Source organism: Mauremys mutica, chromosome 1 (assembly GCF_020497125.1).
Source record: "Mauremys mutica isolate MM-2020 ecotype Southern chromosome 1, ASM2049712v1, whole genome shotgun sequence".
Lineage (NCBI taxonomy): Eukaryota > Metazoa > Chordata > Testudines > Geoemydidae > Mauremys > Mauremys mutica.
This window is the reverse complement of record NC_059072.1, coordinates 257838068-257856982: the sequence shown is the minus strand read 5'-3', so window position 1 is coordinate 257856982 and position 18915 is coordinate 257838068. Positions and strand designations below refer to the sequence as shown.

Sequence of the window (18915 nt, the reverse complement as noted above, 5' to 3'; positions counted from 1 at the left end):
ATTGTCATATGAAGTCACAGGTAGGCAACATTTCTAATGAAAAGAGATCAGTGGTTGTCAGCAACGATAAAGAAATAAACTGGTGACACCATGGTGAAGCTGTTACCTAACTGGGAGCTAGACTGAGGCTCTTGTGGTGATGGAATATTATGCCGTTGCTTACAACTCCTTAGTTAAGGTAGCAACTATAGTTCCACTGTCAGCTATAATTTGACACCTACCCAGACTTTCAATATGAAGAACGTATTTCTATGAGCATTTGTGTGGTTGCTACTAATAGTTTATGCTTTTGTGGAGTACAATTAATTGCACTTTTCTTCATTCTTGATAGGCCAAATCCTGGTCTTACAGAAGTCAGTAGCAAAATTCCCACTAACATCAGTGGGCCCAGCCTTTAGCCCATAGTGCAATCCTAGAATATGTTGCTTAGATTGTTCTGGATCTGTCAGTAAAATTCATTTTCGTAATATGAGTCCTGAATAGCAAATGTGTAGAGAAATCAACAGGAATAAGCAGAATACTGTAACTGTTTTTTCATAGTTCAACATCTTGGCAGTTTTTAAATTGTACAACTTTGTTGTCAACCCCCAAATTAAACATTATATCCTAAAAGTTCAGGTTATCAAATTAAAATCCTGAAAATTCTATTAAAAACAAAACACATGTTAACATATGAAGTTAATTTCCCCTTTGTTTTTACTCTCCCTGCCTACCATTCTCACTAGAAAAAACACAGTGCCAATGTCTGAGCAGTGTAGGACTCCTGGCTGGAGTTAAAAAAAAACAAACAGCTACTTCTACAGAGACAATATTTGTAGCTGTATTGGACAGAGAAATTCTGAAGTAAAGTGGGATGCTTTTTCTGCTTTCTGTGCTTACTGATTGTCATACTAATCCACAAAGTGCTGGGTCAACTCACAGCTACTTTCCAGTAGTATTGGGGTTTCAGCTCTGGAAACAAACCAGAATGTGGATGAGTTTCATTAGCTCTTTTGTTTGGTTTGGTTAAGGAGCAGAGTTTCAGCCCCTAAATACACAGTTACAGACAAACTTTTGAGAGCAGTAGAGGACATTTGAAAGCATCTTATTATCTGAAGCAGAGTTTTCTCTCAGAGCCAGATCCTCAGTTGCACCGTAGCTCCACTTGGAACAGCTGAGGAAGTGGTCTCTGGACTAACTTAGAGCAGCCTCAGGTTTCTTTAGTTTCACTTGGCTGCAGTAGCCCCTGCAAGGAGCCATTTGGCCAGCTGGGGATCAGTGATGCACAGCAGCACTATACACATGCCTCTTATGCTGGTGGTAATATGGTGGTTAGTATAGAGCCAGCCATGCCCTATAATTTAGCTCTATACCACCTTTGATATCTGTGGAAAAACCCATGTACAGTGATCTCTGGTCCTTCTAGCTGCAGGGAACAGATAAGAGTTACTGACATAGCGCTTGATCTTTTTGAAGAACTACATAAACATTTCTAATTAATCCTCAACCATGTTAATATTTATTAATATCCCTGGTTTAAAGATGGGGAATCATTATTGTCTAGGGACACTGCAAATAAGTATCTGACCCAGCACTAGAACCCAGTCTCCTGATTTCCAGAGCCACACAAAATCCTCATGATTTAAAGTGTCTCCCAGTGTCCTTGTGTGTTTTTCAATCTTTCTGAATCTTAGTTTTCCAATCTGTAAAATGGGCTAATAAACCTCTTCACTGATATCGTGCCTTTTTCATCTGTAGATTTCAAATTACACCTCTACCCCGATATAACGCGACCTGATATGACATGAATTCTGATATAACGTGGTAAAGCAGTGCTTCGGGGCGGGGGGGGGGGGCTGCACACTCTGGCGGATCAAAGCAAAGTCTATATAACGTGGTTTCATCTATAACACAGTAAGATTTTTTGCTCCCAAGGACAGCGTTATATCAGGGTAGAAGTGTATATAAGAAAGCATTATTAGTCTTTTTATAGTAGCATAACTCCTGAGAGGTTGCATAAGAGATCTGTGTCCTTACTCTAGATATATCTGCAAACTCTTTTTTGTATCCTGTAGCAAGTCATGTAGATTCTCTGTGCCTTGTTTACCCAATCTGAAAAATTGCAGTAATGATATTTGCCAACTTCTAAGAGACCGTGTGGTGCCTCACTATGGTTCACTGAATATAAAGAAATTATTCAGATTGTTCATGGAAGAGGTAAGAATACAAATTATAGCCTTGTTCATTTCCCAGGGTCATTTTGATAGAGAAAGCAGCAAAAGGGAGAAGCACCTTTTACTAGCTCTGTTGTTTCTCCAAACATCTGGAAAACTGTCTGGGGTCAATTTCAAGAAATTTTAGAGTTCTGGGCAGTTGTTTGGAAAACTAATTTCGACTCTACTGCAGAAGATGCTCTGGTTAAATGTTTACATATTGTAATGCATATTTTGGCCCTGATTTAATGGGGATACTCACTGTGTGTGAAGGAAAGCACATGTGTAAGTCTTCGCATGTTTGGGCTCTAAGAATTAATTCAATAATTATTTCAGGTTTATCAAATAAGTTCATGATCAGTTAATCTTTCTAAGTAATGCAATGTAGCTCTCTCAAGTAAATAAGGTTTCTTAGCCATATAATTTAAATCGACTTGCTAAATAGTACAAAGAGCCTTGACTATAGGCCTGTTTTATTTTTATTTTGTTGTTGTTGTTTTTTTTTAAAGATTCACAAGAATTTTTTTATAATGGGAAAACTGTTGTTTTTTTCTTTTTTCCGGTCCAGTTTCCCAGACCATCATTTGCTTAATTTTAAAAATATGTTTACAAAAATCACAGAAACTATATCTGGAAAATTACAACCAAGAGATGATTGTTTTCCAAACTTATGAATCTCTGAAAACAGAATATCACAAAGTATTTAACAAGCAAACAAACTTAACTATAGCTTTCACTACCTGGAATCTGGTATAATTTAAATTTAAATGTAAACTAGACTGTTTGATTGTGAATATGACTGGCTAAAAGGAAAAAAAAAGGGGCTATTCACAGATGTAGAATTTATCACTGTTAGAATTCTCAATTGGCAAGAAATAATATTTCCATTAAGGATATTTTATTATTTCTTCATGATATTCTAAATAAATTTCTTCTCTCATCAGTTAAATTGACATAAATGCAAAAGTAAAAGCATTAGACTATTCTTATTCTATGTACTGGCCACAGTATGATTTCTAAGTCCTCACATAATAAATTAATAGTTTTTAGTTGAACAAATGCCACAGCTGTATATTTATAGCACATGTATGTTGTATAAAACATCTTCTTTCATTTGTATGCCTAGCTGAACTTTTCTTTATATTTGTGTATAAAATGTGCAGGAGGTGGAGAACCTGTTTGTAATTCTCTCAGCAATTCTGCATGTCGGAGATATTCGGTTTACTACTCTGACAGACGCTGAGACAGCATTTGTGTCAGACCTGCAGCTACTAGAACAAGGTCAGTAGAACGTGACCTTCTAGTATTGCCTACTTTGTTTCTCATAATAAGGTGATTTCACTGATTCACCAATAGATGGAAACACTGTTCCAGGCAAACAGAGATCTGCATCCTGGAGACTCAGAAATTACTGGGGAAACACAGCACCCTCTTGACTCTGATGCTTTATAAACTACAGATTTTTATGGGAATAAGCAAAATGTTATTGGGGCAAATTATCAAATTCAGTGTCATACTCAATGGTGCCATTTGCCAAAGGAAATTGTATAGTGTACTTTGGTCTTTTTTTATATCTATCTATCTATCTATCTATATCTATATCTATATACGCTTTTGTTGCATGTCAACACCTAAGCAATTTGCATTTAATAGAATTCCTTACATTCAGAAATCCTTGCCTTAAAAGCTTCTCTTGCTTTGAAGTTGCCCTGTTGGTCACTTACAAATCTCCTCAAAGTGGCTTATGAATACAGATTACCAATAAGCAGCATACCTTAACTCTAATACTAAAGAGATCCTGCCAAGCCCTAGGGAAAGTTCTGTGTAATCTGTATGACAGAAAAAAAGCTGTAATTTAATATACAGATACATTCAAACTTTACAAAGTCCTGATTATAGTAAGCCGATTTTACACGTTCATTAATTTTGACTAATGCTATAACAGCTCACTCTGCATTAATGTGTAGGTTTTTTCACTGTTTACAAAAAATAGCATTGAAATAAAAAATCTGTTTATATATTGAAATACAGTAATTGAACACATGTTCCTCTCTCTTCAAAACAACTCTTTTCTTTTAGTGGCAGGAATGTTGCAGGTATCACCAGATGAACTTGCTTCAGCCTTAACAACTGATGTCCAGTATTTCAAAGGTATTTTCTTCCAAGTCCACATTCTAATAAATCAGACTTGGTAGCTTTTAGATCCTTCTCATGTATGTCAGAGCTAAAAGAGTTAATGGCTTGTTTCTAATGGTTTATGAACCAGCAAAGAGACTCTCTCAAGGATATCTTGGAGGAGATCAAACTGGGCCTTGGAATTACAACCTTTTGTAACATGGAGCTCAGCAACAGGTCAGAGGCTGACGCTGATAGACCTCAACTGTGGTGAACCTTGCAGCAAGGTCACAGACCAGGTCCTAATGCTAAAACCAATGTTTTTTTTTTAAAGTGTCATTAAGAAATTCTATGCAGATAAGTCATCTGCACCAAGAAAGGAGCCTGTATGCCACACAAATTATTTTTTGTCTTTGCTCACTCCTGACCTGAGAATCTTCCAAGTATGTTAGTGGGAGCCTTTTGTTATTTGACTCACTAGGTCTTTCTGCATAATTAGTACACAACAGGGGCATGGGAAATGGGACAAGTGAAGAGGGTGGACAGAAAGATTATTATAGAAAAAGTATTTTTAAAGTAGTTTATACACTTTATAATCATGTTTTCTTGTCCTTTTTGTGTTTACTTTCTTAGGGGACATGATCATGAGGAGACACACTATAGAGATTGCAGAATTTTACCGAGATCTTTTGGCAAAGTCACTGTATAGTCGTTTATTTAGTTTTTTAGTGAACACAATCAACTACTACCTCCAGAATCAATATGAGACCGGCAGGTAGGAGCTCAAGTGCTAACTAATCCCATTGGTAATCTTACATGTTGATGTCCTGTTACAAAAAATCTAACGTACAAAAGATACATGAGCAATGTAGCCATCATTAAAGTTATACTTAGTGATGTTATTGATCATTCATGGAGTGTTCCAAATCCTTCACTGCTTGATGAAAAGATGTACATTGTATGCTTGTATGCAAATGAATTTACAGACCAAAGAGAGAGGTGATTATTTCTACACCAGTCAGTGTCTAATATTTATATATCTAGATAATTAACTGCATAGAAACCAAATCTGTAACTGCCCTGAGTCCAGAGTTGATATGACACTGCTTTATGTTAGTAGGCATGTTATTTGTTCATGCAAGTTATTGGTATTAGTCTGTATATTCTTCTATAATAGTGTATGTTACTACTAATTTTTTAAAAGTTGGCATTATGGCATCAGATTTGGTATTTAACAAGTAATGGTCTGATTGGCATTTAGTTGGTGCAAAATTCACTTATTCTTTTTCTCACTATCTCATGACATTGGGCAGGTTATTAAAAAGAAAATTCAGCTCAAAAGTCTTCAAATACATTTCTCTTCTCTTTGAATGACATCTTAGGAGTATTTTCTACATGCCTGTAGGTAATCATCTGCTAAACTCAAACAAATTACATCTGACATGGTTTCTTGGAAAACATGAATGCCTATTAAAATGCATTAATGGAGCTGTTCAGAAAAAAAAATTAAATCTCATCAGAATTCAGACAGAAAACTAAAACAAGAGGTCTAATTAGACTGTAAAATGTATAAACAGCAAAGAGTCTTGTGGCACCTTATAGACTAACAGACGTTTTGGAGCATGAGCTTTCGTGGGTGAATACCCACTTCATCGGATGCATGTAGTGGAAATTTCCAGGGGCAGGTATATATAAGCAAGCAAGAAGCAGGCTAGAGATAATGAGGTTAGTTCAATCAGGGAGGATGAGGCCCTCTTCTAGTAGCTGAGGTGTGAAAACCAAGAGAGGAGAAACTGGTTTTGTAGTTGGCAAGCCATTCACAGTCTTTGTTTAATCCTGAGCTGATGGTGTCAAATTTGCAGATGAACTGAAGCTCAGCAGTTTCTCTTTGAAGTCTGGTCCTGAAGTATTTTTGCTGCAGGATGGCTACCTTAAGATCTGCTATTGTGTGGCCAGGGAGGTTGAAGTATTCTCCTACAGGTTTTTGTATATTGCCATTCCTAATATCTGATTTGTGTCCATTTATCCTTTTCCGTAGAGACTGTCCAGTTTGGCCAATGTACATAGCAGAGGGGCATTGCTGACATATGTATGTGTTTTAACTAAGATTCAAAATGTCACATGCACACTGATAAATACTGGCTTTTTCATATATACCAAATACATGCTGGTTTTGCATTATTCGCAAGTGGTAAACCACAAGTGAGTTCTGTGGGTCGTCTTTAAAAAGTACCAATAATCCCTTTATACCACAGTCCAACAGGCTGTACAGGCCACATGTTTAGCAGAAATACTATTTTAGAAATATTAGTTTTGTGTTTTTAAGAAATCCATCCATTTGTAAAGCCATTGAGCCAAAATCACAATTGCTCTGCATCTCTTTCATACAGGTTTAATGTCATAAAGGGGCTTTAGAGCTACCATAGCTGGGCATCAGGGAATTCCCCCAATATAAAGGGCTTGCCTGGCTAGAGTAGAGCTGCATACCCAGCTCTATGCCAGTGCAAGGAATGTACTGGAGGCATTCAAAAGTGGCTTCGCCTGGGATGCTTTTACTGGACCAGCCCCTTAGAGCCACATGCAACTGGTCTCAAGTTAGAGCAACTTCAGATTTCTCTAATCTGTGCCAGAAGTTGTCCTTGATCTGCTCATGATGAGAGACATGTGGCACAGAGCTATATTTTGCTCTTTCCTCCTCCCTGAGCTTCTTGGGCCAGCTCAGCTGTGGCACAGAGATGAATTGGGCCCATGCTGTCTTAGGCTATGTCTACACTATGAGCTAGGAGTGTGATTCCCTTGCTCATGTACACATACTTGCACTAGCTCTCATTGAACTAGCTCAAATATAAATATTAGTGTAGCCGTGGTCCTGCGGGTAGCGCAGTAGAGGCACAGTTGAGTTGTACTGAGTGCATATCCCCCAGTGGTAGGCGAGTTTGTATTCAGCATGGCTCAGCCGGTATGTGTACCAGTATGTGCACACAAGCAGGGAAATCACACCCTCTGATATACCAGGCACAATCCAGACTATTGGGGGATTGTGTCACTCTTGCCCTGCAACCTTGGGTGCCTTACAGTGCTTACAGTAGTAGCTCCCATCTGGGCCACTCACAAACAGCTTGCCAGCATGCAGGTCACACCCTAAGGGTCTTCATGTAACTGCAGCCTGCCAGCTATACCCTGGCTCTCGCCAGCCTTAGTTATACTACAGGGTGACCCCAGCCCACCCCCAATCCTGGATCTTCCCCTAGAAATGTATGACCTGTACTGCCCAGCCTTCTCTTGGACAGTACACATATATTACATTTGTTATTTCTTTAAGGGAATAATATGCCATTTTATTACCTTAAATAATTACCCAGACACTTCAGCTTAAACACACCAGATTAAATAACACAGTAAATCAAGTTTATTAACTACAAACAGATAGATATTAAGTGAGTACAAGTAATGAGGCATAAAAATCAGAAATGGTTACAAGAAAAATAAAGAAACAATGCTCACTAATATCTACTTAAGAAACTATCTTAGCTGCAAAACAAACTTTCTCGCCACATGCTCCAGCAGATTACTGCCCAAGCTTCTGGATCATGACCCTTCCTCAAGAGTCCAACAGCTGTTTGCTTTTATCTTCTCGAGTGTGGAGAATTAGGTGTACAGGGAGAGATAGGGGTACTTTGGGGGTGCTTGTCCCTCCTTTTTATGGTTTCAGTCCCTCTCTTCCCTCTCTTTCCAGCTGAGAACCAGGAGACAAAGAGTCCACGTGGCAGGATATTCCCTGCTGATTTTTTCTCTTGTTTGAACATCGTTTGTTTTCCCCTCCTGCTTGGTGACTCTGTTTACTGCTTAAATGCCAGTTAAGACAAACATACACTCCTTTGCTCAAGACAGGTCTGTTTGACCAATATGGTACTACATGAGTCTTAACATGTATTTTTAACAGCATACAGGGGAATCTTATAACTTCACATACAGTGTTGCCTCACATTTTATCAACAAATTGAGTTTTCAAACGATACCTTACAAGGCATACTTTGGACAAAGATTATTACAATAGTGAGTAGGGTGTGAACACTGGGATGTATTCCATCACACACCTTAACATGTAGTTTAGACATAGCCTTAGTTACCATGAGTCCAATTATTAAGGCTTTGGAGGGAGAGAAAAACATACAACACATTCTAAAAACCTCCAAAATTATTGGAAATAGCTTTTTTATACATAATTATCTGTGATTTTAAGGTTTGATATCTCAGAACCTATCAAAGCTAGGAGCTGGTGTCTTTCCTGCACAGTGCCTCTTTTTTCTAGCCCTAATGCAATCTTAAGATATTAGACCTTAAACTGTCACTTGTACAGAACTGAATATTGCTCATCCAATTGTAACTGAGTATGCTTGGGGAGAGTTCTACATTTTGGTGGGGAGAAGGATATATTTGTCAAGTTGTTTCTAACAGTCAGGCAACCTTAATAAAAGGCAGTGCTACCTATCTGGACTATAATATGGCAGCTGTTTGAAGATGCTCAGAGGTTTGGAATCTTAGAAGTTGTCTTGGTGGAGCTGGGCAGAGTGCAGGTGAAGTAATCAAAGATATAGAATAAATGCAACTTATCACATACATTTGCAGTTTATGGATCAAATTTTACTTATTTATACCAGGGCAATCAGTGGATTGCAATAGTACAATTTGGAATAAGACTTGGCCCAAAGTGCGTTACAAAGTTCTCTTAACAAGACTTTATAGAACAATAAAATTTGATGCTAATGTGCTAGAAACATCTGACTCAATATATTGAAAATCAAAGTGCATTACTCAAAAATCCTGGGCTTCACTTTCTTTGTGGAATTACTAGAATTTGATCATTAATATTGATTTTTTTTATTTACTATGAAACAGCTAATGGCTGATTTACAGGTGAAGAAAAACTGGTGATTGCCATTAGATCTAAGGGGGAAAAAGTTTACTGAGTAGATGCAAGAACATAGCTATCTAGGTGCAAAGTGAATAAAAGCATTGTCAGAGTCTGAGGGTACGTCTACACTACGGGATTATTCCGAATTTACATAAACCGGTTTAACAAAACAGATTGTATAAAATCGAGTGTGCGCGGCCACACTAAACACATTAAATCGGTGGTGTGCGTCCACGGTCCGAGGCTAGCGTCAATTTCTGGAGCATTGCACTGTGGGTAGCTATTCCGTAGCTATCCCATAGTTCCCGCAGCCTCCCCCACCCCTTTGAATTTCCGGGTTGAGATCCTAGTGCCTGATGCGGCAAAAATCATTGTCGCGGGTGGTTCTGGGTAAATGTCGTCAGTCACTCCTTCCGCTGGGAAAGCAACGGCAGACAAGCATTTCATGCCTTTTTTCCCTGGATTGCCCTGGAAGATGCCATAGCATGGCAATCATGGAGCCTGTTTCGCCTTTTGTGACTGTCACCATATGTGTACTAGATGCCGCTCACAGAGGCGATTCAGCAGCGCTACACAGCAGCATGCTTTTGCTTTTGCATGATAGCAGAGATGGTTATCAGCCATATTGTACTATCTACCATACCATAAATTGGTAATAAGATGATCATGGCTACCAGTCCTTTTGCACTGTTCCATTTGCTGCTGTCATAAGTGCCCCTGGCTGCTCTTAGCCAGGGGCGCAAAAGCCAAAATTGGGAATGACTCCCTGAGTCAATCCCTCCTTTTTGGTATCTAAAAATAGAATCAGTCCTGCCTAAAATATGGGCAAGTGTACTAGAGAACCACTGTATCAGAGAACCAGAGAGCACAGCTGCTCTGTGTCAGATCCTGCAGAAATTATGAGCTGTATTCTATTCACAGGGGGTGCTCCTGCAACAACCCCACCTGTTGAGTCCGTTCTTCCCTCAGCCTTCCTGGGCTACCGTAGCATTGTCCCCCCACTTGTGTGATGAAGTAATAAAGAATGCAGGAATAAGACACAGTGACTTGTTAGTGAGATATGAGTGGAAGGCAGCCTCCAGCTCTATGATAGTCCAGACAGGACAGTAAGGAGTGTGTAGGAGAGGAGCCCAGCATCCCTCTGCTAGTTCAGGGGCAATTGAATCTTTTCTTTACACATGAAGGGTGGGGGCTGATGGAGCTCAGCCCCCTGTTGCTATGATGACGATGGTTATCAGCCATACTGTACCATCTACCAGGAAAAATTAGGACCAGGCGCCCTTGATCGACCTAACAGATGCTAGTCAGCATGGTTACCAGTCCTTTTGCACTGCCCCATGTGCCAATAGGCTGATGATGAGGACGGATACCAGTCATTTTGTACCATCAGCCATCCATAGCATGGGGGGAGCAAGGATGTTGGTGTTGAGTGCTGCACCATCGCGTCTATCTGCAGCATTCAGTAAAGATAGGGTGACATGTAAAAGAGTCAAGAGAGGATTGTTTTCCCTTTCACTTCTGGGGGTGGGTGGGGGGGTGCGTAAATTGCATAGCTATGCCCTGACCCACCGCGGACACTGTTTTTGACCCTAGAAGCATTTGGAGCTCAGCCAAGAATGCAAATGCTTTTCAGAGACTGCAGGAACTGTGGGATAGCTTGAGTCCTCCAGTCCATGAGCGTCCATTTGATTCTTTGGCTTTCCGTTACGCTTGTCACGCAGCAGTGCGCTGAGTCCCTGCTATGGCATCTGTCGGGAGATATTTAAAAAATGATTTTGAATTTCGTCTTCTGTAACGGAGTGCTGATAGAACAGATTTGCCTGCCCTTACAGCGATCACGTCCGCATCGTCCATGCGGGAGCTCTTTCTTTCTTTTGATTTTTAACTGCATCACCACCCGTGCTGATCGGAGCTCCACGCTGGGCAAACAGGAAATATTCAAAAGTTCGCGGGGCTTTTCCTGTCTACCTGGCCACTGCATCCGAGTTCAGATTGCTGTCCAGAGCGGTCAGTGGTGCACTGTGGGATACCGCCCGGAGGCCAATACCGTCGATCTGTGGCCACACTAACCCCAATCTGATATGGTAATACCGATATTAGCGCTACTCCTCTCGTTAGGGAGGAGTACAGAAACCGGTTTAAAGAGCCCTTTATACCGATATAAAGGGCCTCTTAGTGTGGACGGGTGTGGCGTTAAATCGGTTTTACGCTCCTAAAACTGGTTTAAACGCGTAGTGTAGACCAGGCTTGACAAACACATTAATGAATAATGCTAGTTAAATCAATGTGCAGCAGTTTTAATGACAATGTAAGGATAGAGTTATTATTCACCTTCAGGAAAATTGAACTTGTTCATTCATAGTGACTCACAATTTTGTCTAATTAAAGCACCATTTTTATATTAACCAGCATAATTATAACAATTAATACCAATGAAGGCTGGTTACAAAGTACTTCCATGTTCACAGCTTTGTCTGTCCTGTATGATATTGTTTTTAAGGAGGGCACTATGACAGGAAACTAATCTTGTGTGATTAGAGTTCTAAAATTTAACTAGAGAAAAATAACTCCAAATGCTTGTTAATGCTCATCATTGTTAAAAATAATATTTATTAACTTTTTTAGTTTCAAGTATATTAGATGCTTCTGTTCTATCTACTGTATTTTACAAACCATCTGCATGAGTGTTTAAGACCTTGTATTGCTAAAGTTTATTGTATTGCTAACAAACTTGCTGATTGTGAGCTTTGGATAATAGAGCCTTAAACAAATATCATTGACTGTTGCAATTTAAATTATTTGATTACTCTTTGGCAGTGTCAGGTCTAGAGCATCTGTCATTAGTACCAATATATAATGTATTAACGTGACATATCAGGAAGTCCTGACTCATACTTGAAAGAGGGCCTGTTCATAGAGTACTAGCAATGCCTATAAAGGCTCAGAAAATGTTTATCTTTTCTAACTGATGAAAAAATATTGAATTGGAAAAGTTTGGTTTGGAAAACCTAGTTTTTTTTCTGGCCTTGCTACCTATGCCCCTTATAAAGTAGCGGGTACTATGTTCATAGTAATTTGTTAGCAAAAGAAAAAGTCTCCCTGTTTCATTACCTGAAGATGGGGCTCATGCCAAAATATTTGAGGCACTGCAGACTAGCAAATGAGGTTAGCTTTTGATTATGGCTTCGTATCCATGGTGTTAAGTCAGCCAAAGGCAATTTCCCTTTCAAATATAATCTACTGAATATTTCTGAAACCATATTTTGAATCTTTCAACAGTGTGATTTTTTTATCCATAGTAAAATCTTTTCAAATATTGAAAGAATATAGCAGTGGCAACATTTGTTTTGGCACAAGGAAAATACTGGAAATCTCATTCACAAAATTCCTTCACATGCATTATGCATCATTTGAGTTCTAATAGGATCATATGCAAGATAGTTTTGAGGCATATATCTATCAGCCTTAGAGAAGAAATCAGTAGGATTTTTTTCCCTTCTTGACAAAAATTTCTATTAATCTATCACTGAACTCAGCAATAGGAGGGGATCATAGGGGGATCCTTCAACTAAAAACACGAACCCACAGCATGAATCAACATTCCCCCATATGATTTGGAAAATAAAAATCCCTAATGCAGTATGGGGCCTAATGTCATTTTTTTGAGCTTTGGCCCAGTATGCACTGTTGTTGTGGGTTTTTTTATGCTTACTCATAAAAGACAAAAACAGATTTTTAAACTGCAGAACAAATCTATCCTTTCAAGAGATGGGAAAGTTAGCTAGCAATGAGTGAACTGTGGAAGGTTTTGAATCAACCTGGATACTGTGGTTGAAGAAAATCTTCACCACCCAGTAGTAGTCATGCAAGTACCCGCAGCATCAGATGTTAAGTCTGTGATTCCTTCCTCCTCCCCTTCCCCACTCCTCATGTCCAACCTGCATATACCAGGCAGGCCTCAGAGAAGTGGGTAAACAGATAAATCAGTGCCTCCACAGTGTCTCAGAGGGATAATCAAGAGAATTAGAGACCCACTAAGTCAGTCCCATCAACCTTTACATTTATGTTTTAATAATTGTTGTAGGCAAAGGTGAACTGCTGTTCTGGCAATGTATGTGTAGGAATATAGGCCTACGCTAGGCCTCAGTTGGAAAGGTTATATACTGTATCAAATCATCATAGTACTTCCCCTTGTTCTTCTTCGAGTGATTGCTCCTATGCATTCCATGTAGGTGTGCGCGCCGCGCGTGCACGGCTCTCCGGAACTTTTTTACCCCAGCAACTCCGGCGGGCCGGCTGGGCGCCCCCTGGAGTGGCGCCGCTATGGCGTCTGTCATATACCCCAGCCGGCCCGACCACTCCTCAGTTCCTTCTTCCCGCCCGTGACGGCCAGTTGGAACTGTGGAGTGCTCCCTTAGTTCTCCACACCCCTAGCGTTTTCTCCAAATTTCTGTATATAGTTAGTCAGTTTGTACATAGTTTAGACAGTTAGTTAGTGTTTAAGGAATTAAGGGGGTTTCGCCCTCCTTTTTTCCTCACCCGGTGTGGGCTCATGCCCCACACACCAGGATTCAAGCCGTGCTTGGCTTGTCAGCGGCTGATGCCCGTTGGGGACGCTCACGACTCCTGCCTTCGCTGCCTCGGGGAGTCCCATCGCCCGGATAAGTGCCCCATTTGTGCAGCGTTTAAGCCGCGGACTCGGAAGGAGCGGGACTCCAGATTGAAGCAGCTCCTCATGGAGTCGGCGCTTCGCCCAGCGGCACCGACCCCAGCGGCGCCGAAACCATCCTCGGTCCGCAGCGCACCGGCGGCACCGAGTCGGCCCGGCACGGACGCGTCCCGTCCTCCAAAACCGGCACCAGCGTCCCGGCACCGCTCCACTTCTCCGGCGCGCAAGAAGAAAGCTGTGCCGGCGGCTGCAAAGATTCCGACCCCGGGACCGGTAACCCAGCCTCTGCCAACACCTCCGGCACTGGCTGTGGATGTGCACGCCCAGTGCACGGGCCCGGCAGCTCCGGCACCTGAAGAGCCATTGAGCCCGGCGCCCCCCTGCTCCCTGGCACCGTCCGAGGTTGAGCTCGGTCTCCCAACTACGCCCGAGACGTACTCGCAGGTGAGGGAGCTCATCTCCATGACAGAGGCGCCGAGCCTCCGGCCCCCGGCACCGCCGGTGCGGACTGTGCCCTCCACGGGGAAGCCAGCCATGATGCGGCACCCCGGTGCTGACGATCGGCGTCAAAGGGAATTCAGGTCTCGCTCCCACTCCCGCAGCCGGTCACCGTCCCGCCAAGCCAGGTACCGATGTAGATCGACACCTCGGGACCGTTCACCATCTCGACGCCGGTCTCCCTCACGGTACCGCTCACCATCGTGGTACCGATCCTGAAGCCCAAGTCGGCGGTACTGAAGGAGGTCCGCCTCTAGGGACCGTTCACGACACCGCGGCGACCGCAGCCTCTCTCGGCACCGCGACCGTAGCTCCTCTCGGCACCGCGACCGCAGCCGCTCCAGGCACCGTGACCACAGCCCTTCCCAGCACCGAAACCACAGTCGTTCGCCTTCCCGGCACCGATGCGACCGATGGTCCCGGTCGTGCTCCCGATACCACGACGACCGGCACCGTCCCATGGCGCCACCAGTGGACAAGCAAGGGCCTTCCACAGGCACTCATTCAGCGCCTCTGCCCCCCAGTGGTCACGCCAGCCCTCCGTCGCTTCGCAAGTCTGCAGCGGCACAGATCTCAGGGCTGAACCCCAGGGACAAAACTATGGTCCACAACAGTGGGGTTTCTGGGTTCCGTGGGCACAGTACGAGGGTCAGGGCCCTCCCTTGCCCCCACGGCCGCCGGGTTCCGAACGTCGGGTGCCGGAGGCAACCATCAGTAGGCCTCCCCCGTCGCCACCAGCCGAGGCCTCTCTACCGGTCCCTGTGGAGCAACCGGATACTGACGCGGCTGCTCACCCGATGGACGAGCCACCACCGGAGCCAGCGGTCCCAGGTCTCTCTTCGTCGTCATCACCAGACGAGGCTGTGGCGGGGTCGTCTACGGCAGACCCCCCGCCGATCGACTTGAGGGCTCATCAGGACCTGCTCCGTCGGATCGCGCAGGCGATAGACCTCCCGGTAGCAGAGGTCGTGGAAAACGATGACCCGGTTACCAATGTGATCGGGTCAGAGGCCCCCGTGCGAGTGGCCCTTCCGTTTATATGCACAATCCAACGTAACACCACTACCATCTGGCAAACGCCAGCGTCCATCCCGCCCACAGCCCGCGGCGTAGAGCGCAAGTACTCGGTTCCCCCCACGGGATACGAGTACTTGTATACTCATCCGGCTCCGGACTCCCTAGTCGTGCAGTCAGTAAACGACCGGGAGCGGCACGGCCAACCTGCGGCGGCGCCCAAGTCCAAGGACGCACGGCGCATGGACCTTTTGGGCCGCAAGGTCTATTCGGCGGGGGGCCTGCAACTCCGCATTGCCAATCAGATGGCTCTGCTAGCCCGGTACACTTATGAGATGCTGCTCTCTCTATCTAAATTTGCTGAACTCGTCCCATCAGCCTCCCGCCAGGAGTTCAACGCCCTCCTCGAGGATGGTAAGAAGTCCGCGCGCTCCTCCATCCAGGCCGTGTTAGACTCGGCTGACTCTGGAGCCCGGACTCTGGCCTCCGGGGTGACCATGCGGCATATCGCATGGCTGCAGTCGTCCACCTTGTCCCTGGAGGTGCAGTACACCCTCCAAGACCTGCCATTCGACACGCTTGGTCTGTTTTCCGAGAATACTGACTCGCGGATACAGACCCTCAAGGACGGTCGTGTTGCTATCCGCACCCTTGGAATGCACACGCCAGCGACCCAGAGGCAGTCGTTCCGGAGGCAGCCGTTCCGGCCGTTTACCCAGGCCAGGTCTCGGCCCTATAATACTCGCCGGAACAACCTGACTCGCCGCCGACCATCAGGCAGCAGGCGCAACCAGTCCCAGGCGCCTTCTAAGGCCCCTCAAGGGCCTAAGCAGTCCTTTTGATGGGACGCCCGAGGACAGCTCTCCAGTCTCTCCACCGGATCCTTCCCCGTTGTTTTCCGACCGCCTCTCCCATTTCCTCCCGGCATGGTCTCGCATAACGTCGGACAGCTGGGTCCTGCGTACGGTCCAATCCGGGTACCGCCTTCAGTTTGTTTCGCCCCCTCCCTCCCATCCACCCTCCCTGTCCCTCTTCAGGGACCCCTCTCACGAGCAATTCCTCCTACAAGAGGTCGAGACTCTGCTGAGTTTGGGTGCCATAGAGGAGGTACCGCCCGACCGGCGGGGCAGGGGTTTTTATTCCCGATATTTCCTCATCCCCAAGGCAAAAGGAGGTCTTCGTCCGATCCTAGACATCCGGGAGCTCAACTGGTACCTGCTAAAACTCAAGTTCCACATGGTAACCCTGGGGACCATCATTCCCTCCTTGGATCCAGGAGACTGGTTTGCCGCCCTCGACATGAAGGACGCATATTTCCATGTCGCGATCTATCCTCCCCATCGTCGGTATCTCCGCTTCATGGTCAACAACATGCACTACCAGTTTGCGGTGCTTCCCTTCGGCCTCTCCACCGCCCCGAGGGTCTTCACCAAATGCATGGCAGTTGTTGCCGCAGCCCTCCGTCGTTGTCAGGTGCACGTTTATCCGTACCTCGACGACTGGTTGATTCGCGGCCCATCACATCAGCTGGTAGCAGATCAAGTGACTGATATCTTGGCCCTATTTCGAGACCTGGGCCTTCTCGTGAACATCCATTTTAACTCCGGCTCAAAGGGTGGAGTTCATCGGAGCAGTCCTGGATTCTCAATTGGCCAGGGCCTGCCTCCCACACACTCGGCACCAGGCGCTGGTGGCCTGCATCCGGGATCTCCAATCCTTTCCCACGACGACGGCGCGGTCCTGCCTTCGGCTCCTGGGCCACATGGCGTCTTTCACTTTCGTGACCGCTTATGCCAGGTTACACCTTCGCCCGTTCCAGACTTGGCTGGCCTCCGTGTACTGCCCGCATCGCGACCCCATGGACTTGATCGTCACTGTCCCGAGGCCTACCCTCGATACACTCAGTTGGTGGCTAGCCCCTCAGGTCATGTGTGCAGGAGTCCCATTTCGCCCGCCCTGTCCCTCCGTCACCTTGACCACGGATGCCTCGGACATGGGATGGGGGGCACACCTTGGCGACCTTCACACCCAAGGCCTCTGGTCGCCTCCAGAGCTCTCCCTGCACATCAACGTCCGGGAGCTCCGGGCGATACGGTTGGCGTGCCAAGCTTTTCAGGCCCACCTCCGCGGGCGCTGTGTCACAGTGCTAACGGACAATAAGATGGCGATGTTCTACGTCAACAAGCAGGGCGGGGCCCGCTCCTCCCTGCTTTGCACGGAAGCGCTACGCCTGTGGGACTTTTGTGTAGCCCACTCAATTCACCTGGCAGCGTCGTTTCTTCCGGGCGTACAGAACACGCTAGCCGACCGCCTCAGCAGGTCCTTCCTTACCCACGAGTGGTCCCTTCGCCCAGACGTGGTGCATACGATCTTCCGGAGGTGGGGATTTCCCCAACTAGACCTATTTGCCTCCGAGGACAACAGGAAGTGCAACCGGTTCTGCTCCTACCAGGGACGCTCCCGCGGCTCCCTGTCGGACGCGTTCCTCTGCTCCTGGACGGATCACCTCCTCTACGCCTTCCCTCCGTTCCCGCTCGTTCATCGGGTGCTGCTCAAGCTTCGGAGGGACAAGGCCCGCCTCATCCTGATCGCTCCGGCCTGGCCGAGACAGCACTGGTACACTCTGCTGCTCGAGCTCTCCGTCCGAGAACCCATTCCTCTTCCGTTGTGGCCGGATCTTATCACGCAGGACTTCGGCCGGCTTCGCCACCCGGACCTCCGCTCCCTACATCTTACAGCCTGGTACCTGACTGGTTGACCCACGCGGAGCGTGACTGTTCGCAGGCGGTGCAGCGAGTCCTAACTGAAAGCAGGAAGCCTTCAACGCGCTCCACCTACCTCGCGAAATGGAAGCGTTTCGCTATCTGGTGCGACCAGAAAGGCCTTAATCCCTTTCTCGTCCCTATTCCGATTATCCTGGACTACCTCTGGTCCCTTAAGGAGCAAGGCCTCGCAGTCTCCTCCTTGAGGGTGCACCTGGCAGCCGTATCTGCGTTTCGTCCACCGGTTGAAGGCCGCTCCATCTTCTCCGCCCAGATGGTCTCTCGCTTCCTCAAGGGCCTGGACCGATTGTACCCGCAAATACGGCGCCCTACACCGGTCTGGGATTTGAACCTGGTTCTGGCCAGGCTTATGGGACCGCCGTTTGAGCCTCTGGCGACTTGCTCCCTGCTCTACCTCTCGTGGAAGATGGCCTTCCTCGTCACTATAACATCTGCGAGACGAGTATCCGAACTCAGTGCCTTAACCGTTGGCCCCCCGTATACCGTCTTCCACGCAGACAAGGTGCAGCTTCGACCGCACCCGGCCTTCCTCCCTAAGGTCGTATCGGCCTTCCATATTAACCAGGACATCTTCCTCCCGGTCTTCTACCCAAGGCCGCACGCCTCGCCTCGGGAGTAGCAGCAGCTTCACACCCTGGACGTCCGCAGGGCCCTCGCCTTTTATATAGAGCGCACGAAGCCCTTCCGGCGTTCGACCCAGCTCTTCGTCACGATTGCGGAGCGTATGAG

The 18915-nt window shown here is 45.7% G+C and overlaps 1 protein-coding gene across 1 annotated transcript in view; it reads left to right on the top strand.

The window, feature by feature from the left end:
* The window catches only part of MYO16 (myosin XVI), a 459803-nt gene that overhangs the window by 280718 nt on the left and 160170 nt on the right, over positions 1–18915 (top strand). Inside the window, exons 19-21 of the mRNA XM_045008050.1 lie at positions 3356–3473; positions 4272–4343; positions 4941–5082. Of these exons, the coding sequence (XP_044863985.1) occupies positions 3356–3473; positions 4272–4343; positions 4941–5082 (332 nt within the window). The remainder of the gene's footprint in view (positions 1–3355; positions 3474–4271; positions 4344–4940; positions 5083–18915) is intronic.